Below are 27,099 nucleotides of genomic sequence, written 5' to 3'. Positions count from 1 at the left end.
TATAAACCAATTACTTTTATTTAAAATAAGATCAAAATGAACCAGCAGCATTCTAGGAGATGAATCCAGCCAAGAAATACTGATAATTACTATCATGGGGGGAGGGGGGGGGAAAGAGATAAATAATTAATACAAGCATTTCCATGATGAATATCACTCCAACTTTGCATTGATGCACAAAGTTTGTATGGAAATGTCATATTTTTTTTAAATTTTAACATTCAGTATTTCATTTTACTTTCTTCTTTTTGTGGTGCTTACTTCATTATATTGAATTAGATATACTACACAATAGTATTATAATATGGAAATAAAAATCCTTGAAATTTAATCATTACTTGCCCTACTCATATGCCCAATTTAGCAGTTACTCATGATTCAATAGCATTCACTCACACATTCAGCCACCTGATAGAACAACAAAATAGAGTCCCATCATTTTTTTCAATTACACTAGAAATAGTATTCAGCATCAACAGTGCTAGCTAGCTACACAGAATGCATTTTTGATGCCAGAATCAACAATTTTATATTTTAGCATCACAAAAATATATTACTTCTGTCAAGTGTGTAGAACACAGTATGCACTAGCATGGTATTCTTACTTTGAATTTAATGTTTTTATCTGACAAAAATAAATTTTACATAATAAATTATAATAACATGAACAAGAAATGTAAAACTATTTTGAAACATTCGTCTTACACTAATAGCATATTTAAATACTATAATGAAAAGAAGGTGACTCATATTTTCAAATACCCAGAAACAGTAAATGACTCTGAATGAAAGAAAAACATCTATCTCAGCAGTTCAAAACAGAAAAATAGTCTTCTAAAATGAAGTCACTGCAATAAGCTTCAGTGCAAACATGCTAAAGAAACCTCTAGTCGATTTTGCACATCCATTTTCACAATATCATTAATTAAATCAATTTCCAGTTAGAAAGTGTGGAAAATATACTGATGGATTCACAATTTGTACAAAGAGGGACGAACTTGGAATTTCATTCTGATGTTCAAGTCTCATTAGAAACCTGTGTAAGTCCATAGCTGTTTGACGTAAGATGGACACGACAACATGGCATTCATTTTTTGTAGCCCATTCTCAAGACATACCAAATCTTTGAGCACGTATTTTCTTTTTTGCCTGGAAAAAAAGTATAAACCCTGTCTGTTACAAATAAAATCAAAAATTTAAAATCTTATATATTTTGTATTTAAAACACATATATGAAGAAAATATTGTGTAAAAGAAAATGTGATTTCAATAACACCGCGAAAATTCTGTATAAAGATAAACTCTACAAGAAAAATCACTTGCATAACAATATTACTCCCTGGTCTCAATGCAATTCTCATGGTGTTAATATAAATGATAACTCCTTCAAAATTATACATTTCTCCAGTCTTTTGAATATTGTTACATATGATGTTTCACTATAATTATATGAAATATACAAGGGGTGATCAAATGAAAAGGTACGAAACGACGCAAAAACGTAACAGTTAAATATTGTATATTCTGCCATGGGAGAACGTAGCGAGGCATCTCGGGATGCGATTGGCGTCTCTGACTGGGATCAGAGCATGCGCGGGCGCCCGCATGCGCAGGAGAGAGCAGAGGCTCTTATCAAAAGCGGCATCCAAATGATGCGGCAGTCCATATGAGGACAAGATGGCGTTCGTGTTGCAAAATTCGACGATTGAGGAGCAGCGAGGTGTTATCCAATTTCTGAAAGCGGAAGGTGAGAAACCGGCAGCTATTCATCGCCAGATGGTGACAGTTTACGGGGAGAAATGTGTCTCTGACAAGTCTGTCAGAAAATGGAGTGCCCGTTTTCGTGCAGGCCGTGAGAGTGTGGGTGATGACCCGAGACCAGGCCAGGCAAACACTGTCATCACGAGCGATCTCATCGACAAGGTGGACGACCTAGTGAGAAGTGATCGGCGTGTCACATTGCGAATGTTGGCGGTGAAGGTGGATGTCAGCTATGGAACCGTGTGGACAATTGTTCACGACAGGTTGCGATATCGGAAGGTGTGTGCCGCTTGGGTTCCGAAGCAGCTCACCGACCAGCAAAAGGAACTGCGTATGGGGCTAGCACTGCAACATCTGTTTCGGTATCAGGAAGACCCCGCTTTCATGGAGCGGATCGTCACAGGTGATGAGACCCGGTGCCATCACTACGAGCCAGAGACAAAGCGGGACAGCATGCAGTGGAAGCATGCGTCGTCACCTCCCCCTAAAAAGTTCAAAGCCGTGCCGTCAGCAGGCAAGGTGTTGCTCACTGTCTTTTTCGACGTTCAAGGTCCGCTACTTATGGAATTCCTCAAGCACAGAAAAACCATTAACTCTGATGTGTACTGTGAGACACTCCGACGCCTACACAGGTCCATCAAGAACAAAAGACCGGGGCTGCTCACGAAGGGTGTGGTTCTGCTCCATGATAACGCGCATCCACACGTCTCCAAAGTCACACACATGGAACTGGCCAAGTTCAAGTGGGAGCCGTTGGACCATCCGCCCTACAGTCCGGACATGTCGCCCTGCGATTTCCATGTGTTTGGTTCACTGAAGAAACACCTGAAAGGGAAGCGCTTCAACTCAGACGACGTACTCAAGGACGCTGTGAAGGACTGGGTCTCGTCACGGCCACAGGAATTCTGGGAACAAGGAATCCTGCGGCTTGTTCATCAGTGGGATCGTTGTGCTCAGGCCTATGGTGTATATTTTGAATAAAGTCTACATTTGTACCCACCGTGTCGTTTCGTACCTTTTCATTTGATCACCCCTTATAAATTAGTGATAACACCATGGTACATTTCAAACAAAAATTTCAGCAGACCTATGAATTAAAAAAAAAATTGCATAAGGCTTTTTCTTTCTGTACCATATACCTTACATTCAACAACTGCTATTCTAGACTAAGCTGGGCTGGAAGAGATCTCGATAAGGGGATAATTCCAGCTGCAGAGTTATGGGCTTCATTCATTGCTATTCTAAACTTCAAACAAGAACTGGAACCTTACACCAGATTTCCCAAGCCATCATGCAAGGAAAGAATTTTTGCCTACCATAGCCTCATATACCTTTAAACTTCATGGGCATCAATGGCAGACTATCAAAATAATAACAAAGCACTATCTTTTCATAAAAACATGACTCATTTGAGCTAATAATTTCCAATGAGTTTCCATGATCAATTTAACAAGATTATTGCATTCATTCTAACAAGAGCGTCCAGAGCTTACAAGTTGTTAATGTATGGTACACATATATGTGTGTTCAAAAAGTATCTAACCATAATGCTTTGTGCATAAACCAATGAAGCTACACAAGTGTGGCTAGGCACACACATGAAGGCGATCTTAATGTGCATTGCCTGATTTTTTTCCCTGCCTGCAAAAGCCGCCAGTCGTCAACAAATCATTGATGAGTAAAAAGTGTAAGTGGTAGCTTACTACTACGTTGGATTTAATTTCTGACCAAATGGCTGAAAAAAATTGAACCCCACAACATTAAATTTTGAGTAATGCTTGGAGATTCCATAATGGAAACAACCCAGCAATGTTCGTCACACAGAAGTTATGTAAAACGAGCATGCTCCTAGTACAAACTTCCTCCTTTGACTATTGTTGAGAGCAGACAGTAGCATGCCCCCATCCCTTCCACATCAATGCAGGGGTGGCTTGCAGACTGAGCGGCCATATTAGGTGCCACTCTAGAAGGGACACTAAATCAGAGTTGAAAGGGTGAAAAAAGCTTTGTTTGCCAAAAAAAAAAATGCGGCCAGTAGCGCCAAAAATGGGTTCCGCATGGGTAAAGATTTTTTCTTCGAGCCGCCTGTTTGCCAAATCAGAATTTTTGTGACGTGAAATTGTCCCGATCAGCAATGGCCAACGATAACCGGACTGAATAGTGGCTAGATGGCAAAACTGTAATATTAGCTGGAGTTTTTACAGATCCCATTTTTTTCCTAACGGCCTCGAAAAAATTTGGCAATTTAAACGAGTGAACCAATCCCCTTTTCAATTTGATGCAAATACAATCTTGTGGGAAATAAAGCTAATTTATGCCACAGATACACTGTCTTTCAATGCAGGTAGGTAGTCATGATGTTACCATTATTTTTAGTATATAACCTGCAGGGAAAAACTCTGAAATAAGAAAATTTGACATATAGCCTTCATTTAGGGACTTTGGTAGCCCGCGGGATATACCAATAACAGAACAGGACTTTTTGTACTTCAAAATACAAAACTTTTACTTCAACTACTTTCTAAGGTCACGAGATAGTACGATAATGGTAGATGGTGGGAAGTCAAAAAACTTGTACAGAGGTTTCCCCCTCTGTACTTTGTCCTCGTCTCAGAAAGAACACGTCCTGTGAACAAAATTTCCATGCTTTATTTTCCTAAATTTTGGGTATTTCACATGCTACAGTACATCAGCGACACCTCACATACCGCAAACAAGAATTGGCGTAAATGTGCAGGGATTCGTAGCAAGACAATGATTTTGGCGCAGTATGGCCCAATTAGCTCAACTGTTGCATCCCAGGAAATCACTGGTATAATTGTTTTCGAATAAATTTTTATAATCAAGACAAAAATTCATGCTGAATATTCACTTGAATATTTACCAAAAAAAATCAACAAAAAAGTTTCAACAAAGATCGGGAGTAAACTAACCTGTTCATCTGTGGAACTTGCAGCACTTGATGCTGCAGATGCACCAAAGCGTAACTTACGTTTTAATGCCCGTTCTTTTTCTTCAAGCTGAAAAAATTAATAAATATCTATAAAAAAAAATCAAAGTAATCACAAATTTCATATATCAGTATTCATACAAAAGTCTAGAATTAAGTTTTTACTTGCAACACACAAAAAATAATTAAAATAAATAAAAGTCAGATGCCTTCAGCAACTAGAGTTTCCTTATAAAACCTATTTTGTAGTGTTAAATATTAAAAAAAATAATATAGATATCAAACTTGTTTTGTGCATTTAAATTGAACACATTATGTTCACGAGTTCAAGAATTTACATTGCATACATATTACTATTTAATTATCATATCATTCAATCAATAATTTGTTCCTGATTATGCACTGTTGCAGATTACATAATTTTCCCCCCTCAAGGTATCAAGAATTGCAGATTATACATACAGCAAAATAATGTAATTATCATGATAAAAAAAATCTTAGGAAATGAATATAGACATTTACAATATACTCTTTGAAATATACATATATAGTCATAACAGTCCCATGATCCTGACTTTCTAAACAGGGGTATTTGTAACAGATGTATGATACAAACCTGTTTCATTATAGTAGACACACTTTCACCAAATCTTTCAGCTCTTTTTTTCAAGACATCAATATCAGGAGCCTAATGTTTTAAAACAATAAAACATTGAAAAATGCATGTATGAAAGAAAAATAACTCACACAAAAAGAACTATAGCGTTTAAGTTTGAAAATACAGTGCAATTTGCTTAATGTGACACCTGTTTGCTTAATGTGTAATCACGTCAGAACTTGAGATTTCTGATAACAAACAGATGTCTATAACCAGAAAAAATCCTGGTTATAAATATAATACCTAGGGATGGGGTTTTTATGACCTAAAAATCTTGAAGATATGCAAGCATTTATGACCTAAAACACATGAAAAATATGGTCTAACAATTTAAAAATATGACCCTATAATTTGCCTATCATTTCATCTCTTTTTTTTTTTCAGTTATTGCTTTTTGTTAAAAAATAAACAAAAAATTTATCAATTTGCCTTTACAATTAAAATTTTTTTCACCAGATTCAAATGAAAACCATGTCTACCTTATGCACAATAACGTTTTTGGTATGTTCTAGAATCGTACTGAATTTTATGAGCTGCAGTTTCATATATTAAAAAATTGTTATTGTTTAGTTTCTAGAAATATTTGAAGAAACTATACACATACTTTGCAAAGGGTTTTTTTTTAAATTGAACAGACAGAGTAATATTTGAAGAAGGCTTGTTATAGAGCAGATATCTAGTTTCTGCAATTCTTGTTCATTGTTTCTCAAGCTGAATTGTAATGTTGCTGTGCACTAAATCCGTTTTATGCTCAACTTTCAACATATTTAATAAAATACAGTGGTACCATGGTTCCTTTTTCTTTTACATAGCGCAAAACTCTGGTCTACTGTCATTGGGCAATTGGCTCAATGGCTAATAAATGGCATATTGCCATTTTATCTGCTTCCAGATGCGAGTTAAGCTGAAAGTGTGAGCATGTTCTATACCTGATATACCAAACCGTATATAACAGTCTTTCAGATGAGTTCCTCATCCTAAAGACTTTCATCTGGTATTAACAAATCTGGCGAATGTTGTCGCAGGTCAGGTGAAAGAAACTCACCAAGAACTGTATGAAACGATTTTTTTAAACCTTACATATGCCTTCACTAAAGAAAGCCATTGCAAAAGCAGTACTCACTTAAATGGATGGGTTATAGTGGCTATTATAGCCCAATAAGGCCATTGTGAATTGAGTATGTAAATTGGTCACATCAAAAATGAGGGGGGAGTGGTCTTTGACCTCCTACATAGCCTTGAAGTTCATGTAACAGTAACTTATACTAAAAAATTAGACTAAAAATAACTAGCTCCAAAATATGCAAAAAAAACTGACAAAAAAAGTTTTCGCAATGTAAATTATTTGTAATATAAATCTTTTGCAAGTTCTGATAACTATAAATAATTTTTTCCCCATGTTGTGATATTGGTCCGTTCTGTACTTTACGAAAGTGGCAACAAATCTCAAATCATAACATTATCTGCCATTACAATAAGCGGTATCTACTGAAATCAGGGTTGGGTTTTTACTGGCAAAAATCCATTTTTGCTGGGACAGTGGAAAAAACCAGGCAAAATCTGCAAAAATTGGTAAGAGTTATTCTTTTTACTCAAGACATACCCAGCTTGGTTTCTCAATTACAAAATATTCTTTTCAATATAAAAACTTAAAAACATGTGAAACATAAAATTACATGGTATAAAAATGAATATTCAGCAACCACTTTCCGGCCTCAACAATCACTTTCCGAACGTTTACTTTGGTTACCGTGGTTCCCTAGCAATGCGTTTCAGACGTGTATATGCCTTTACAATGGTTTGTTACTTCTTTAATGCTGCCAGTTATGTATGATAGTTTATGCCTTTATAATGGTTTGCTACATTTTCAATACTCTCAATAATGAGGCTTTTTGAATAGACGTCATAATCATCACCAGCATCGCTTTGAGGGTCAGGAAAAGGGTGATCCTCATAGAAATTAGTGTTAAAATTGCCAATTTTAATGTAGAAATGCGAAAATTCGGTGGGGTTTTCCACTACATCAATAATTTTAAAAATTGTATTTAAATACTCGATTTTTGAAATATTGAGTTCGCTTAGAGATATACGAATCCCAGAAGATTAAATATGAAGTAATTAATTAGCCGAATCTACTGTTGAGTTGGATATCCATGTAATAACGTTGATTTCAACTTTTTATTTATATCTTCTCAAGCATGAAAACTAATGTCTCCGTATTGTCTTTTGATATTTGCATAAATTCATATAGTTTAGGATGTTTTTAAAATTAGTTATGGGCCCCGTAAAGTGCATCGAAAAAATTCCACAGCTTTAATTAAGCATTTTTGGAAGCTGAAACAGGCAGAGATGGATAATTTGAAGTTCAGGGGGAGGGAATCGAAATACCTAGCACCCATAAAAAAAAAAAGGGGGAGGGGACTATTCATTTCTATGTTTCTTTAAATTTAGATTTGTTTATTTCGGTTAATTCCATGATAAAATACACCATGATGGTCATTTTTTAAATTACTTTTAAAAATATTTTTTTGCTTCAGTTTTGTGCTAAGGAAGTTTAATTTTATGATTTAATTATTGAAAAGCATCGCGTGTATCTGAATCTGGCCACAGCAACAATCAGAAATTGCTGTTGTAGCAACATGTCCTCTGCTCGATTTCCTCAGATTATTGTACTTCAAGTTTGACCGCTAAAAAGTAAGTTGACACTAAATTTCATTATTTCTCTTAATTATTTGAATGTTGAAGTAATGAAAACTGCACATAAGTTTATTTGTACTAAGCATTATATATATCAAGTTTATTTTTTAAAATAGGTTTAATGGATGTAGTGTGAGTCACACAAAAGAACCATTTTTTGTGTTTGCAAAGTTACCAATGTGATTTCATTAAACATAAATTAAATTTTCCTAATACATCATAAAAGTCATAATTTAGTTGAGTTATTTTATTTTTTACTGCAGTTAAAAATAAACTGTGACTGGAAATATTATGCAGTGTGAGTCACACTGACATGCCATTTTACTCATTTCCACATGCAATGTGTTTATATAAAATGATTATTTTCTTTCCTCACACAAATAATTTTATCAAGTTATTTGATCGAATTTGAATTCATTGAATTCATCAATTTGAAAACTATTTTTCTAGTAATTATGCCCAAGACAGCTGCAGAACGTAAAGCAGAGCAAAGACAACGAATGAGGGAATATGGCAAATATGCAGAATTCAGAAACTGAAAGACAAAATAAGGCTCTTAAAAAAAATGCTCCCAAAACTAAAGAACAACAAGAAACCAAAAGGAAGAAGAAAAGAGAAGAAATGAGACAATATTCAGGCACTTGAAGTATCTAAAATCTAATGTTCAAGAGAACGAGCTTTTCATCACCATGGATTTCAGTGAAAACTATGCATTTTCCTACCAGGATGAAATCAAGTCTGCATACTGGGCAGCAAATTCCTGCACAATTTTCACTGCTATGACCTATATTAATTATAATCGAGAATTATGTTCTTTTCCAATGATCATTGTATCTGATTACATGCAACAGGATAAATATAAAGTGGCAGTTTTCACTGTCACAGTAGTGAAAAAATTAAAAGAGATGTTTCCAAAATGTGACAAAGTTATTTATCAATCAGATGATACTGGAAAACACTTAAAGCAAAAATATTCCATTTGTCTTGGCACTATGATTCTTGATCAATTTGAATGGCATTTTACAGCCATCAGCCATGGTAAAGGGGCAATTGATGGACTGGGTGAAACTGTGAAGCGTAGAGTTAGAGAAGCTACTCGTTTTAGAAGCATTGACTCTAGAACAGCAGAGGAATTTTCCAAACATGCGGGAATATATATCCCAGTGTCACTGTTAGCTTTGTTGCAAAGGAAGCAATTGAATCACAAAAACCAAAATTAGATCATTTATGGGCCCCAAATGAATGCAAGATTCACACAATACCAGACACAAGATGCATTTTTTTTTTTAAAGCTAGAGCCATATAAAGTGAAACTCTCACTGGTATCAAAAGGTTCAAAAGAATATAAAGAATTCAATTTCATCACTGGCGCACATGAGCAAGCCTTGATACCAAATGAGAGCACTCCAGTTAACAAAAATTTCAATATTAGAAAATGAGTTTCGGTCCCATTTCTTGGGGGAAAAAAACACTAAGCATTTTGCTGGACAAATTATTTCTTCCTCCAATTGAAAGAAAATAACTAAAGTTTCTAAAATATTAGACACCAGAAAATTTTCATGGCCGGAAACAGATGATGTTACACAAATTAAAAGAAATGCCGTTGTGACAAGATTACCAGAACCACCTTTTGATAAACGAATGCACTTTCTTACAAACATTGCTTGCACACATACAAACATTCTGTGGTTTTGAGTTCACTAATTTTATGATGGGATGAATAAATGTCATAATTTTCATTGCATTTTTCTCTTTAATTTCCTAAAACTGGACTTTATGATCTGAATTAAAACTGGAAATTTGAAATGTAGTGTCAGTCACATTTGCTGTGTAGTGTGAGTCACACATAAAACATTCTGTGGAATGATTATTTCTGATTCAACTTATATAATATATAATAAAATAAAAAGCATGACTATTAAAGATAAAAACTACGCCAAAAGATTTTTTTTCCCCGCTCATAAGAGGAAGATATTTTACCATCCTATGAGTAAAAAATATGACTTCCTTTTGTGTAGTGGGAGTCACAGTGTGATTAAATAATTTCTATAGAGGTTAAAAAACAAGAAAAATATAGGAAGTTTGTTTTATTTAGTAAATCTAAACCTGGAAAAATTATCTAATTTCAAAAATTATTTTAAATACAAAAACTTATTTTTTATTGAGATTGTTTATTAGACAGAAATTTCAAATGTAGTGTGAGCCACACGTGGAAATGACCTTTCATGAGTCGCACAGGACGTCGCCATATTGATTATCTTTAGACACGGTTGGCATGTCATTCAAAGAAAGAGGGAGATATCACGTGGTTCATAAAGCCTCATTGAAGAAAACCCGGGCGACGCCGGGTATTATAGCTAGTTCATTTATATAATTCAAACAGATAAATCAAATTTTGTAATTCTATGAATTTCTGCCAGGTGGCAAAAATATTTGCTTTACCCAAATAAGATATGCATCATCCAGATTTGTTATAAAAAATTGATAAGTATAAGGCTTTATAATTATTTATTCATAAAATTGGAAACATAAATCTAATTTTTGACACTTTTTGCCACTGGCAAAAATGTAGCAAAAACAATTTTTGCCATGGCAATTTTTACCATGGTTTTTCTACTGCAGCAAAAACTTGCCAAGCCTGACTGAAATGGTAAGAACTGGACTGATTGTTTTGGAGGATGACTATGAATATGCAAGATGTAAGCAATGCATTTAATATAGATTCACTTTACAGGAGATTAAAAAATTCAAATTCAACCGATAACCAAAATTTAAAAATATATATCCCAAGCTACAAATAAAAAAAATTAATAGAATCACTCATGTATTCAACTTTTCAGAAACGTGGCAATAAAATATTGAAAACATAAAATTATTAAAAAATGTCTGTACGCTACAAACATAAAACTGCTTTTCATAACGACTTACTTTTGTTGGACCTTCTATGATGGCTTTTGATTTAGTTTTACCAGGAACTGTTGGTGTAACACTGCAAATAAAAAGATGCAAATGCAAATTCAGATATACTTAAACATCCAATTTTCGATCCATGTGTAACTCATATAATTCAAATGCACAAACATTTATACACATACAAGTAAATTATTTGGTACTTACATTAAAAAAAGTCAGATTCGAAATTATGTTTTTATTCATACGTATTTGCGCAATATTTTTATTTATACACATATCTGTATGCCGGAAGAAAAGGGAACCATGTCTATTTTCATCAATATTAATATAACACTTTTAAATACAAATACAAATACAAATACAACGCCACAACAGGCAAATTGCCCAACGAGGTGGCTGACTTAAGAACATCCTGGAACCCCGAGCCCCTACCTACTACTGCTACACCACACATGCACCCCCCCCCCGGAACCCCCCAAAGAATCGGTACATGCGGGAATGTGCGTGTACGTGTAGTGCAACCTGACGTAAAGTTTTGTTTCTGTGTAATGCTTGTTATGTGTAGTGCTGTCATCTGCCCCCAGTTTTACTAACTATGAGTGAAGTGTTATGATTGGATGATTTATCGTTGTAGGACTGTTGCTCTCTGTGGCGAGACTTTTTAACGGGGAGATCGGCTCGCATTTGCGCCTTGAAGTTGGGAACCACAGAAAACCAACTTCAGCCGACCACCACTGTGGGGTTCGAACCCGGATCCTCGCATCACGAGTCCGGTATTATAACCACTCGACCACCACAGCGGCAAAAGTGCAATTACTTGGAGGTGGGTGGATTTGAACCCATGTACCCTGAATTCTTCCAATCTCTAACCCCGTATCTTACCAACCCACCACTACAGCACTAAAAAGTGCAATTACTTGGAGGTGGGTGGATTTGAACCCATGTACCCTGAATTCTTCCCATCTCTAACCCCGTATCTTACCAACCCACCACTACAGCATTAATTTGCAGTACTTTCATTACATTGCACATAGGTATAGGACACTAAATCCTATTTCAATAAATAAAGATATTCACTTTATGAAACAAGCAAACTCCACAGAAAGTAATATTGAAAAAAAATCTTTAAACAGCTCTCTTGTGAAATTTCCTTTTGAGAGTGACATAGTGCCCCCTTTTTTTTTGGTATACAGATATAGTAATAGGTAACTTATAGCAATTTCTTTTTACAAATGATTCAATTCTAAGATTCAACATAAAATTTTCTTCAACCACTTTTACTTCTGTTCAACTCTTAAATGACTCCCATTGAACAGATATAGATCAGGGATGTCCAACCTTTTTAAAAGCTTTGCCATAATCCAGATTATCTTTGATAAGCATGCCACTCTACAGATTTTAGCACACAGACCATATGTCCCGTTTTTACAGATACAAACATTTTTTGCCCCTACTAAATATTGTTTGGCTGCCCTCTTATTTTTGTAAAACCGTTCAGTTTTTCACTCTTTTCAGTTTCAAATTGTTTTTACTTTTAAGTCATAAATTTGATTAGCACAATACAGATTGTGCATGTAAGGTTGGTAGAAGTTTATTTCACCTACATTATGTTGGACACAGACACCAGAACCCAGATGTGGCAACTTTTGCAATCCAGAAATCCGCAGATTCTCCCGAGGGGGGAGAATCTCCGGATCCCCCCCCCCCGGCACTCACACTCAATCAAAAAAAAATTTCAAAAAAAATTTTTTTTTTTAATAAATTAAGAAAAAGTTACATTTATTCCCCCCCCCCCTCCAAGGCAGGTTCTGCATTGCCCCTGAGCAGAATATAATTCCATGTCAGTCTTTCCGTGCAGAATAGAGAAATCACATCTACATACTGTTCATAAAATGTTTCCTTTAGTGAATGCTTATAAGTGATTCTATCTTGGGTATATGAACTCTTAAAAGCTTTATATTTTAGCTTAAAGTTTTATATTTTCTTTCTGAACATGTTTAATCGGAAGAAACAGTTAAAAAAAAACTCAAACTACAAAGCTGCCAACGAAAAAACGTGTTTACCGCACGGCTGTTAATGGAATACAATAACGATTATACAGGAATTTCGGCAACCAAGGTCATGCCCCTGATAAATGATTGCCTATAAACGCTACGAAAACGAAGTCGCGTCTTTGCCAGTTGCTTAAATGCGGTCACAGAGACTTTTTTTAAGGCTGCTCGATGGAAATGACCATGGCTGTCCTCTATGGGTGTTTTTCCCTAACGACGACGGTAATCATTGACGCCAAGGCAACGTGAAAGCTCGCGTAAAATCTAATTTTCTGCCAAAATCCAGAGAAATTTTAACAAATCCGGAGAGCGGGAGGAAGGATGAAAAATTCGGAGTCTCCCGCCTAAATAGGAAGAGTTGACAGGTTTGAGAACCCAAAGACTCAAGGTGCTTGCCCTCCACCCCAATAAACTTTATGATACGGCTTAGCCCTCACCCCTAAGAATTTATATGGATGTACAATTATATTACACAATGCATGTCCCCCATGTGGACAATTCTGAATGTTGCACGTATGGGACATTTAGTAGCTATGTCAAAAGATGAAAAACTGAACAGAAACGCATTGAATGGAAAGTTGTCCCATAATAACTATTTTAAAAGTAATATAAAAACTAAATTTATAGGTTTGGCAGCTTACAAGACCATAAATTTATAAGAAAAAGAATGTTTAGAAGTTGGGAGAATTTCTTCACGAAAGAATACAATTTCTTCACTTTTTGAAAAGGGTTTCGCATGCCACACCTGATATCATGATTTGCCGTTTGTGACATTGGTGTTGCACATCGGCCGCCCCTGATATAGATGATAGGCATAGTATAAACTTCTCAATTTGTTCACGATTTCAATTGATATAGATGCTTCACACTTTGTCTTAAGGAAAATTGTAAAGGCCACAAAAGTTATTTTCTTATTTAGTGCATAATCAGTAGTAAACTATTTAGGGCTGGGAATCAATTAAAGTTTTTAACTAGTTAATAAAAAAATTTTAAATCAACTTTTAATCAAATATTTTTCATAAATATATATTAATTCATGCTATAAAAATAAATTTTATCTATTTTCGTGCACCTATCTGTTGGATGTAAACAAATGTATGAATAGATTAAGAAATAAAGGCTATCCACTGGATCTATTTAATATGCTGAACATGTTTTTTCCACTGGGATCCTGTAGTATTTTTTGATCACTTATTTTGAAACTACGTTTGATAATACTGTTGCTTGTTTTCCCATACAGAAACCCCTCCCATTGACAACTAAAATTTTTAACAATTGATTAACGACCTGATCAAACAGACCAGTCCCAAAAATGTTTTTTTTTCAGCGAAATTTTTATTATTCCGGTCATATTCCCCCACCTAAAAAATTGTCCATCTCAAATTCTATCTTAAAGTTTTTTGCTGAGTTTTGAGATAGAGGTTCTACTGTAATTGATTTCTGTCCCCCACTTCGCCGCTGTGGTGGTCGAGTGGTCATAGTGACGGACTCGCATCACAAGGATCCAGGTTCGAACCACAGTGGTGGTCGGCTGAAGTTGGTTTTCTGTGGTTCCCACCTTCAAGGCGCGAATGCGAGGTGATCTCCCCATTAAAAAGTCTCGCCACAGAGAGCAACAGGCCTACAATGTTACAAATATTCAATCATTACACTTCACTCAGAATTTGAAGTACAGATGGCAGCACTGAAATATCAAGCACAACACTAGCTACACACTCAGACTGTTAGGTGCACTCACTTTGTTCCAGACTCTGCCACGAAGCTGGGCTGGAAGAGATCTCGGCAACGGGATAAGTCCAGTGGCAGAGCCCCTGGCGTTCATTCATTCATTTCCCCCCCCCCCCCCCACTTCTTCTAATGGGTTTAGCTCACATCGCGCGTATCCAACATGTGACAAAACTTTTTAAAAACACAAAATTCCATGGAATTAAATAAATCAAAAGTTACGAGAATTCTCATCAATGTCAATTCTTACCTATCTTTTGAGAGTTTCGAGGTTTTGTTCTCATTAGATGTCACATTGAATCGCTGAGCTCGCATGGCTAGTCTCTGAACACACAAAGAAAATGAAATTTATTTTCAACAAATATTAAATTACACACACAAAAAAAATAGTAAACCATACGACCCACTAATAACGCCAAAGCAAGATAATAATAGAATAAACACATATTTTAAATATATCAACTACATTAAGAGCCAGAGAAACTAAAGTCTCAAAAAAGAAGAGCCAGAATTTCCACCTCTTTTTTTATTTGCATTAAGTCAATAGGAGTAACTAATTTAATCCTTTCTCTAGCAAGAAATACTGCTATTTGGACTCAATAAATTCATGGCACGGATAAAATCTTTGAAACTAAACACAATTGACTATAATCATTTTATGTATTCTAAGATTGTGTGATACAACTGAGATAAATACCTTAATGTAGTGGTTCTGAAACGTTTATCACTCGCAGCTCCCTTGCCCAATTGATGGCTCATCCACAGCTCCTCAATCATTTAGTAGATATTTTCCACTTTAGAATGCAAATAGGCACACAGATCAATATCCCCATCTCACCATAACACAAACTTTGAAAGACGCTGCTTTAGCTACCCTCATAGTGCTTCCATCATCCAAGAATGATCAACATAGTATCGTGTTCAATCATCTTGAAATGATCTGAATTTTTTGCTCTTCAATGTGAAGTTCTCAAAATGCTGTATAGATGGCAAATATATATATATTCTAGTTTTTTTTTCTTTTAATGGTTTCAACAAAAGTCAGTGTCCAGGGCACCAAATTCAACATTTGCTCATCCACAATCATAGGGGGAAAAATGAAAATAAATGTTTGCCACAGGTTACTAAATGCAATTTTGGTTTTAATTGTAGACCAAAAGCGACAAAGAGCCCTGAATGAAATATAGGAGCCCTGAAATATTGAGAAATTTCACTTCTAGAATTCAGAAATATTAATTTCCTTCATAAATTCTGGAATTATTTTTCATCAATTTTGGAATTATTTTGGCTGTGATTATTTATTTCAATTATTATTTCTAGTTCATTGATTCAGTATTTTCATTATTTCTCGGATTATTTCTTTCACTAGGTCCTAATTTTCATTACTCTTAGAATTCCTTCTTTAAATTACAATTTTTTAAGTTCTATATAAGTATTCATTAATTTTTGCAGTAATTTACATTTAAATGTGCATTTATATTTTTATGGAAATTTTTTAGCTTTACATATATTATGCAATAATATGTAAATTTTAGGATGCCCCTGCTAAATATAAAAAATTGGGCTTTTCAGGGCCCTGAAACTTTTTCACATCGGACCCCGCATCTCATATAAGAGTGGTTTGACACATCTTATAGCATGTGCCTTCCAGTGATTATTGTTCATAATTCGCATCACAAAATTAATTGATAATCCTCACCTGGTTGCCAAATTCTGGCACCTGGTGCCGTAACTGATAAAAAACACACAGATCCAGAACCAGTGAGAGTCAAAATCATGTAAATGTAAACAAAGACTGCAGTTTCGAGATTTATAGCTAGATCTATGAAACACCCGAGTTTAAGTGTGATCTATCTTTCACAAAAAAAAAAACTGAAAAAGTTTTTTTTTTAGTTTGCTCTTTTCTCTGACTATTCCCAGAGATAAAGCTATTTTGAACAGCTAAAGAAAACAATCCTTGCACTAGATGAGCCAAAGGTTTGTACTTAAACAATATATTTAGCATGATATAATTAATGCAGACAGGACAACAGATAGACCACAAGCATTCTAGATTTGTACTCTGTGGTGTTAAATGCCCAAGAAGGAGTCCCCGTGCAAGATGGATCGATGAGATAAGAAAAGTGACTGGAGTCAACTGGATGGCTAAAGCATCAGACAGAGCAAAATGAAAAAATTTAGAGGAGACCTTCATCCAGCAGTGGATTGAAAATAGTTGTTGATGATGACTTATTGCATATACCAGGGGATAAGTAACAAAAAAAATGCAAATGTAGTACAATAAAACCTCTCTTACAGACACCGGTGGAAGACAAACAATTCATCCACGAAAAAAGGTGACTGTTAACTCTATAATGCCCAGATCGCCCGAAGTCGGCCGAGTAGGTTAACGCCCATAACCGCCTCAAGTCGGCCCAGCTAGGGGGTATGGGTATGTTTTGGTGGGCTTTTGTCCACCATATATATATATATGTGTATATATATATGTGTATATATATATGTGTGTGTGTGGGTGTGTGTGTGTGTGTATATATATATATATATATATATATATATATATATATATATACACATATATACATATATATATAAGTGTGTGTGTGTGTATATATACATATATATATACATATACATACATATATATACATATACATATATATATATATATATGTGTGTGTGTGTGTGTGTGTGTATATATACACACACACACACACACACACACATATATATATATATATACACACATATATACATACACACATATATATATATATTTATTATATATAAATATATATAATAAATATATTATATAATATACATATATATATAGACAAATTATCTCCCGAAAATCCATTGAAATGAAAGGGTGAACGTCAATGCAAAGGGTGGGGGGAGAGGAAAAGTGGCAGAAATTTGGACGAGTCCACTTCCAACACAAAAAACTTGGTATTTTCACGACCCTCCCAGGTTTTCTATCTGGGCGTTAAAGAGTTAAACAGGGGTTTGAAATGCATACTGTTATTATACAATGGAAGATCATTTGATCATTTTTGTTGCACCATGGTCATTTTCTGCACATGAGAGCTAATCAGACCAGGGCCTATAATTTATTGCCGATTCCAAACGCCAAGCTTGTTTTTATACTCATCGAGAGGTTGGTGCATCAACCCCTCGATATTCCCTGCGGCAGCAATTTTTTCTGTTGTACCTGTGTCAGGAAAGTTTTCTGACAAGGACAAACCGGGTATCGAACTTGCGACACCTCTAAACATCCTTTGGTACTTTAGGCGAGTATCTTACCAACCTGGGCTACCATGCCCTGGGAAATTAATAATTGGTTGCAAAAAGGAGCAACTGAATCTGACGGGGTGTCCAGTAAGGGCCCTTTCACACGGAGCGGATGCGGGTCCGGAAGAAGTTTTAACAATTGGAATATACTGCGCCTTTCAGACGAGCCGAAAAATCTCCGCACCTAGGAAATGTTCATGCGGGTCCGGACGTTGTCCGCATGTGTCAAAACCTAAGTGCGGGCTCCGCATCCGCCATAGAAGTTTTGACAATAGGTTTATTCGGAGCTATTCAGACGATGCGGATGCGGAGCGAATTCGTCCGCATCTTTGGCTACTTTTTGAAGGTGATTTTTCACGGAATTTTTTTAATTATTTGCCATAAATACCCTTAAAAACACCATATGATGGTCCCTGCTCATTAATATAATGTACCTACATACGTGTATCCCTTCGTTTCCTTCTGAGATGGAGATATAGCAATTTCAACTGCCTTTTGTCGATATTTCACAATTTTATACAATAAAACCTGCCAACAACGGCCACTGACGGGACCAAAACTATAAGCCGTTCTGTTCATTACAAATATTTAATTGACTACATACTTTAATAACTTTCAAATTTAATTTAAAAATAATAATTTTTTTTAATTTTTTATTTTTAAAATTATTTAAAAATATAAATATCTGAAATATTATTTTAAATATTTGTTATTTTTTTAAATTTTTAATCTGTTATACGAAACTTTAAACTTAAAAAAAAATACTTTTATTAAACGTTATCCACGTACGGTGTTCACTCAGGGCTGGATTAAGACGTTTGAAGACCCTAGCGCTTGAATAGTTTTGGTGGTTCCCCCCGAATACCTACAAGTATATTTTACTCAATATTTAGTCTATAAACTTAAAAAAATGAAATTTTATATTTCAGAAGTGACTAATCTAAGGATGGGATTTCACTATAAAAGGTTTATGAAAGTTATTTTATAAAACTTGAAAAAAGCAACTAATAAATTGCAAGTGCAACCGATAAATATATTAGTTGCTTTTTTAAAAGAATTATTATAAAATTTTTATAGTGTAATCCATACTTGAGGCCTGGATTATACTATAAGGTTTTGTAAATGATCTTTTATAAAAGTTGAAAAATTCAACCAATAGGCGCATCGGTTGCATTCAAGCAAATGATCGGTGATCTTAATGGTTGAATTTTTCACCTTTTCTCAAAGAGCTTTTACAAAACTTTTATATTGTAATCCCGGCCTAAGACAGAATTGTGATGAGAATATTTCTAAGCATAGACATTTTGAAAGTCCCAACCCCTCCCTTTTTTTATACTTGCAAATTCTTTGATATGGATTTTTCGAACATTGGATGTGTTTTTGGAATTTTCTTTCATATTTTTCCGATATTTTCTCCCATCGAGTACTTGTGAGGATCGGAATGGAGGCATCTTTAGGCGCAATGATAAAAACCACCAAAGAATGCCTCTAGGATGCCTATGGGCACTGAATCAGGGGTGAAGGAGAAAAATAATTACAAAAATTTCGAAAAAACAGTTTTTATGCACGAATTTCGAACTAAAGATGCGGGCGATTCGTCCGCATCTTCAGCGCTCGTTTGAAAGGGTATGCGGACCCGCGTCCGCATCCGCTCCGTGTGAAAGGGGCCTAAGAGGGGTTTTACTGTATACTGAGAGTAAAGCTTGACAAATCCTATGTGCTAAGTCGCTCATTGATCATTTTTGTCACACCACTGTCATTTTCTGCACATGAGGGATAATTAGACTGGGGCCTACAATCCATTGTCGATTTTTTTTAATACTCATCAAGAAGTTGATGCACTAACCCTAGGTTAATTACTGTCATTGCGTGCCTATCTCAAATGTGCAATTAAATCCCAGAAAAATTGAATAAAAAATTATTTTAGACCATTTCTCTTGTAGAAAAATATGTACTTGGTTCCTAAGAAATTTGGCTACACCTAAAAGTTTTCTTCCAGTCGATTTGTCCAGCCCTGAGACCGTTGGAAAAGTTCTATCTCTTACATCAGAGTTTAACATGCTTTTGATTTACTTTACATAAAACAAAAAAATTTAACTTCCCAGTCTGCAAAAATAAAATCTAAATTTGAGATACTAGCCTCTTGAGCAGACATTGTTTTCACCGTTGTAGCATTTTTCCCTGTCACTTGCGCAGAACTTTTTGAATCTTCGTCATTAGCCGGAACCTCAGCCGTCAATTCCACAGAAGGTGATTCCATAACTGATACAGGATCAACAGCTACACTGTTTCTGTCTAAGGTTATTTTCTGATCCGTAGACACAGATCCGTTACTCGCCTCGTGGATGGCTCTTTTTTTGAGCGGCTTGACTTCTATATGAGAAGATGTTAGCTTTTCTATTTCCACAGTTTCTGATTCCTCAGTATCATTCTCAGTTTCAATGAGATCGAGTTCTGTGTGAGATGCTTCGGGTGATGTATTAGCAACTTCAAATTCACCACCTGCAATAATATTAATAAAAAAGTCCATTAGATGTTCACTCAGTAGCTTATTGGGATCTATTAAATAACAGTACAGTACATATTGCCTAGGACAGAAAACCAGTTTGTTTTCAAAGAGGATACCCAAAAAATTTTAAAAGAATTTGATTCATATAAGCAAGGGCGTACCCAGGATCTCAACTAGATGGGGGGGGGGGCAACTTACTGGTACTAAATTGATACGTCTGTGCTGTATGTCAATTACTACACTTTAATTTCTCTTCTAGGGGGACAGAGGCCTAATGTTAAGTTTCATTTTCCATTGAGAAGATCAACAAGCACACAATACTCATTGATATATATTGTTTGCATTAATAATATTTTTTCAATTAACAAATGAAAGATCAATGCAATAAAAAAGAAACTTGAAGAAAACTCAATATAAACAAAGCAACAATTCAAAGAACAACATGACATTTGGCTATCCTTATTAGCCTATTTTAGTTCATCCTTCAATAAAGCAAATTCCCAGGGAAATCTGCTTGATCATTTCCCTAACCAAAACTGAAGGGGTCTGTACAGACTTTTCCATTGAGTAAGGTCCCGTTTCTGTGAAAATTGTCATTATTTTTTGTGAAAAGGGTCATTAATTTTGCGAAAAATAAGTTTAATACACTGTAAGTGCCATTACAGTGAAACAGGTCTTAAATGCAATATAAAGATAGTCTGTTCAATGATGTCCTTTGATTTTCACCTTTTATAAAACAGAAATCTTTCAAAAAGGGAATATTATTTCAGTCTTTTGACACTGTTTTGTACAGGTTTCACAATAATTTTGTGAGAAACAAAATAATCTAGTTAATTTATCACAAAAGAAATGAAAGGTCAAATTTATGATTTCATTAATTTGTAGTTTGTGAAGGGTCTGGAAAACAAACCAAAATTTTAGCTGGACAGACCCCTGAAAACTCAGAGATTTCCCTGCAGAAATATAATTTGAAACCTTAACCTTCTAAATTTTACATTTTTGTTCCTCGAGTTTGTTTTTTCCTCTTCAGAGTTTTCCCGAATTTTGGCAAATATTTTTACATTTTCCCAGAAAAAGCTGTGTATGATGCTCACGATACAGTAGGATACCAATTTAATGCCAATTACAGGATCCTAGTTTAAATAGCATTTCAGAGGCCATATTACATAAATTCACATGTTTATTATAAAGTACTATATCTCTGTGTTCTTTTTATGTTACTCCACGAATAAAATAACCAAACTTATAAGCATTCAATTTTAAGTTGAGAAAATTTGTAAAATTGTAAACACTATATTATAATTCTAATATTTTTCAATATAACATTTTTACAGAAAAATACTTCTGAAATTATTTCAATTTTACATAAATTTAGCAATGCATTTTGTAAGTACAAAAACAAAATAAACAAAGGGAGAAAAGGCTGCATTGTTTTTAGTCTGTATTATTCTTCTCGAGAAATACCTTCCAATAAGTAATTCTATTCATAACCACAATTTTCCCGTATTTCACACACTAGTAGAGCAACCCTTTTCGAGATGATTGAATCAAGCAAATTGAGGGAGGGGATTTGACTATTCGTACTGCTCAAAATACACTTTTTTTTTTGCAAAAAAAAAATATATATATATATAGAGCTCACACAGATAGAGAAATTGACTGGTTTTTATTGAAATTAAACATGTGTAAAGTTCATACACAGATAATGAAATGATAAATTCAAAGTCATAGACCCATCAATGGTTAGCAATTGGACATTGAATGTTCAAATCAGTAATTGATGAAACTCCCCCCTGGCACTGATGTATGCTTGCATACGTCGATGTAAAGAGTGATAAATATTTCTAATCTCATCTTGTGATACATTCATCAATTGTTGCTCCAGATCTGTGACATTTCTGGGCGTCCAAATCTGGCAGCCTACCATGTCCCATACACATTCAATTGGTGAAAGGTCTGATGGCCTTGATTGCAAAGGAAGAGTATCAACAGCACAGAGGCAATCCAGAGATATGCAAGCCGTTTGGGGCCTGGCATTATCTTGTTGGCTAATGGCCCCAGGACTATGTGCCATGAAGGGTAATGCAACTGGCCGCAGGATGTCATCAACATATCATTGAGCTGTTAAAGTTGTTCTCAAGATGACCAGAGGCAACCTGCTGTCGTAAGAGAATAATTTTTTTCCCATTGAAAATTTAAATAATCATTAAAGTCTTCGTGCCACTCCTGACATCATGGCATGGCACGAGTGCAGCAGATTAGCCACCCCTGCACATTCTCTACACTAATGTTCATCAGATCATGAATGAAAAAAATTACATTTCTAATCAGACCAAAGCATCCTACATGAGAAATACCTATAACAATACATTTTTGCAAATTAAATGTTAAAAAGACTTACTCTTATCAGTTGGTGTAATAGCAGACTGAAGTCTTTCTATCAGTTCAACTTTAGTTCCCGTTGATGGAAGACCTCTTGCTTTCAGTTCTTTCCGTAACTCTGTGACCTAAAATAAAATTATCAAATGTAAAAAAAATTTAATTTCACAACAGAAAAAAAAAATGCTGAGAATGTAGAGGAGAGATGGCAATGTACAGCAAAGGTTGGTCAAGCAGTTAGAGAAAAGGTGCTAGATCAAGAAAAAAACCACCCTGTTGTTTTCCCCATTCAAAACTACAGGAAGAGGCACCAAAATGGGTACTGGTCCATCTAGCAATAGAGCAAATGTGTGTTCCAGTTGAGGCCCTGGGATCTGCAATCAAAATTGATTGACAAGACACTCAATCACTTTTTTGTTTATCAAGGGTCAACTCTGACGAGAGGTGGATTTGACGTGCCTCTGCTTCTGAAGGGCACTGCAAAAACTAACTTTACACTTTTTTTTCTAATTTAATAGGTCCAATATTTTCTTCTGCTCCCTAGACCTCACTCAACCTTAATCTGCTTCTGTCCAAGACCAAGGATACACAATAAGCAAAGGCTCGCACTATTCATTGAATGTCTTCAAAATATTTTTGAGCTTGAAAATGAAGCATTTGTAGGGAATATTTCTTCCTAGGACTTTGAACTGGTTGAGACACATGACACTATTCAACTGCGAATGCACCTCTTACACATTCCTCACTCTTCAGAATTCTTTCTGAAACGGTACATGCTGGAATGTGTGGCCCTTAACTTATTCATGTTGTCAGTTGTGCTTGTTCATCGCCAATCTGAGGATACACCCAGATAGGATACCTGAAAACAGTAAATGCTTGAATTTTTATGTTATTTAATGTAGTCAATGCTCATTATAACAACCCCCCATTGTTCTATAGAAAATGGATGTTATATTAAGTGGCCATTACATTGAAAAAAAAACTTGCAGGCATACTATATATAAGAAAATCATTTGGGATTTATCCCGCCGGTCATTATAGAATGGTTACTATAACATGGGGTCATTATAACGAATGTTCACTGCATGATGTTGAAGATCTGCCTTCTCTCTGTGGAGACTTTTAAAAATGGAAGAACAGCACCTCGAAGAACAGCATTTTCACATTTGCAAATCGAAGTTGAAAAGCCAACTTCAGTCAACCACCACTGTGCTGCTGACAGGGTTTAACTGTGTACAAAAAAATGAGCCATTCAAATTAACATACACACTGTGCCACCCTTTAAGATGTAGCTGTCTTCACACATGGGGACCCAACTGTAAGAAAAATTCTGTTTCTTAACAAAGCAGAATTTTCATTCGGTTCAGTTCCTCGTGAGCCAATGCATAGGAGGTCGAATGATAATTAGATTCAGCACTCTAATTTCCGATAGAACGTGTGTAAATAGGTAGGTTCGTTCTATATCACCCCCTCCCCCCAAACAGATTTTCTTTCCCTCTCATCGCCTAATTTAAGCCAATCCAAAATGTGTTATCATAGTCATATGTTTTACCATTCTTCAGGGAGGAGGCGATATCACCCATTATGGTGCACAATATCGATCCTCATCAATTCCGTGGCCGTAACTAGGCTAGAGCAACCAGGGCAACTGCCTCTGGGTCCCAAGCAAAATAGGGGCCCACAAAAGTTTACATTTGTTTTGCATAACAATAACCCTTTCAAGAAGCCCTGTTTAATTCCATACACCTTCGCAGATGTACACTAAAGGAATCAATATTTGCAGAGAAATAACATAATGGTATCGATACATAGAGCTTTGATTAGGGAGATTAGATTGATACATACAGCCTTTATTTCATGATTAAAAAGGGGAATGATACCTTAGTATAATAAAATTCTCTAACTGAAATAATTTCATTAGATATTCTCTACTGGAGGTCACTTCTAATCAATAAACTTTTGCATAGATTTTTAGGGGAGATCAATATTTTTTAATATGAAACAAAAACCTAGCACTTGATTTTGTATACAAAACAAATAGAGGCAGCCTCTTTTTCATGAACTTGCAACAATTTTGAAAGCTATTAATTTTTCGTTATTCGATCGATCATGTGAAAAATACACAAAGTACTTATTGGATTAGTATAAAAATGCAATGGACAGGATGCAAAGCCGTGAGATTACCTTCATACTCTGTACAGGATCTTGATCAAATGCCTCCTGAGAATTGTCGTCCGCCATGCTTAAGACACTTCACGCTTGAGAATGCGGCTGTTTTTAGCCTTTACAACGCTTTCTCTACACTCCTGCTTTCATTGGACTCGTCTGCAGTTGATTGCATATGTATGATGTTGGTACTGCCATCTAACCTCGATACATAAAAAAAGTGCGTGAGATAAGAAAAGTTTTCTTCGGGGAAATAGAAATTATCATTCAGGTCAGTTCCTTACAAGTAGAGTCCCACAAACTCGAAACAATGAGAACAAGAATACAGGCCTACAAAATCAAAACAAGAAGACAAAAGAAACACGCTTGCAAACAAAAAGCTGACATATTTAATTTTTTTAACCCCAGGTTTTCAAGGAGGCGATCAAATTAGAGAAACTATGAAGAAGCAGACGAGAGTAGGCAAACAGGGGTTTCTGCTGTATAATTTACTTTTCGTGATGTGCTGCCATCTAACCTTAAAATCAGAGGCTACATATGCGGTGGTGGTACAGTTCCTTCTACAGGAGCCGAATTTTCATTCAGTTCAGTCTTACGAGTGTAACCAGTAAACTGAACTCCACAGGGAAGGAAGTTATCCTTTTTTTTCGACATATAAGCAGACCTCTAAAACAAATGAAATGGAGAGGAAAAAAAGACAGCGAATTTTCCCTGTATGATACTGTTTGTGCTGCCATCAATTTGAAAATTGAAAGTTACTCTTCGGGTGACGACGTTTTTTTTAAGGACAAAGAATTTTTTATTCTGTTTAGTTCCTCACGAGCAAGTCCCACAAACAACCTGAACTAAAGAGTTCATTTCTCTTCGGCATTTATGGAGACTACCAGAATGAATAACCTAAAAAGAAAAAGGCAAAAGGGAATTTTCGCTCTTTAATTTATAGCAGTGTTTCCCAAATTGGGCAATATCGGCCCCTGGTGGGCGATGGAATGGTCCAAGGGGGGGGGGCGGTAGAACCTACTGATTTAACATAGGATCCTATGGGTTTACTTGAGTTTGGGGGTGATGAGAGGAAAAAATTTCTGATGAAGGGGGCGATGGAACAAAAAGTTTGAGAGACTATGATTTATAGTATTAGTGCTGTCATCTAATTTGCAAATTATGAGGGACTGATGAAATGATGATATAGTTCGTTTCCAAAAAAATTTTTCAGTCAGTTCGAACTGATCATCAGTCCTTTACAAACAGGGTCCACCTTCCGAAACAAATAACCATAGAAGAAGCAGACGACCAATCTATATTCAGCTTAACAATCTTTATTCAGCTTTGCAAACGACCTAGAGTTTCTGTGGTACTTAAGCCGGGTTTTCTTAGGAGCAGGTTTCCTGCACCGTGCGCAACGGGATTCGCCCAGCGCGACCCGCCGTCCACTCATAAGAAAATCAGTACGACTGTTTTCCTACAGAGCACAACGCGGCACAAGACAGCGCTTTACGTCGGGCTTGATAGGTGGACTGCTCCTGGAGGAGTCAAGTGCGCCGTGTGTTTTGTCGATGTTCTCTTCACTCTTCTGTGCTTTCTTTCCCTTCCCTTCAAACCGGAGCATGCAGCCGACAGATGCCGAGGCTATATACTATAATATAGATCTGATGCGCCACGCTAGGAAAACACAATTGCGTAGCGTCATTGTATAACACGTTTCTGCCGGCGCAAAATGGTCTGATTCGCTTCACGCGGCGCAAAAAAAATATTCCAAGGAAAACCCGGCTTTACAAGGAAGGTTTACAAACTGAATTGAAGTCGATAGACAGTTCAGTTATTTCTATCAGCGTTTGAGAATTCTCTCAAAACAAATAATAATATCAAAAGCGGACGACAAAACAAGTACTGTGATTTTATTCATAGCATTGGTGCTGCCCCCTAAACTAGAAATTAGGGGAATTGATTAGGTGATAGCTAAATCCTAATTCTGTAGTGTGTGAACAAACAAAAATATCTAAAA

At 35.6% G+C, this 27,099-nt stretch overlaps 1 protein-coding gene across 1 annotated transcript; it reads right to left on the bottom strand.

The window, feature by feature from the left end:
- On the bottom strand, window positions 1–25,264 carry LOC149088482 (uncharacterized). The gene is made up of 8 exons (XM_089247663.1): window positions 25,116–25,264; window positions 22,954–23,059; window positions 20,184–20,545; window positions 15,006–15,079; window positions 10,995–11,055; window positions 5,328–5,399; window positions 4,695–4,781; window positions 1–1,149 (listed from the first exon to the last, which is right to left on the bottom strand). The coding sequence occupies exons 1-8, from the start codon at window positions 25,170–25,172 to the stop codon at window positions 1,108–1,110; spliced, it is 861 nt and encodes a 286-aa protein (XP_089103789.1). The 5' UTR covers window positions 25,173–25,264; the 3' UTR covers window positions 1–1,107.
- Window positions 25,265–27,099: the final 1,835 nt, after the last annotated feature.

Source organism: Pholcus phalangioides, unplaced genomic scaffold (genome assembly GCF_987345545.1).
Source record: "Pholcus phalangioides strain wild (caught in Gottingen) unplaced genomic scaffold, Ppha-v1.0 ptg000003l_1, whole genome shotgun sequence".
Lineage (NCBI taxonomy): Eukaryota > Metazoa > Arthropoda > Arachnida > Araneae > Pholcidae > Pholcus > Pholcus phalangioides.
This window is presented reverse-complemented; position numbering and strand designations above follow the sequence as displayed.

Coding starts and splice junctions, on each gene's coding strand:
- LOC149088482 (XM_089247663.1), bottom strand. CDS start 25,172: ATGGCGGACGACAATTCTCAGGAGGCATTTGATCAAGATCCTGTACAG. Junction 23,060..25,115: donor ATCCTGTACAGAGTATGAAG/GTAATCTCACGG, acceptor ATTTTATTTTAG/GTCACAGAGTTACGGAAAGA. Junction 5,400..10,994: donor TCATAGAAGGTCCAACAAAA/GTAAGTCGTTAT, acceptor TTAAAACATTAG/GCTCCTGATATTGATGTCTT.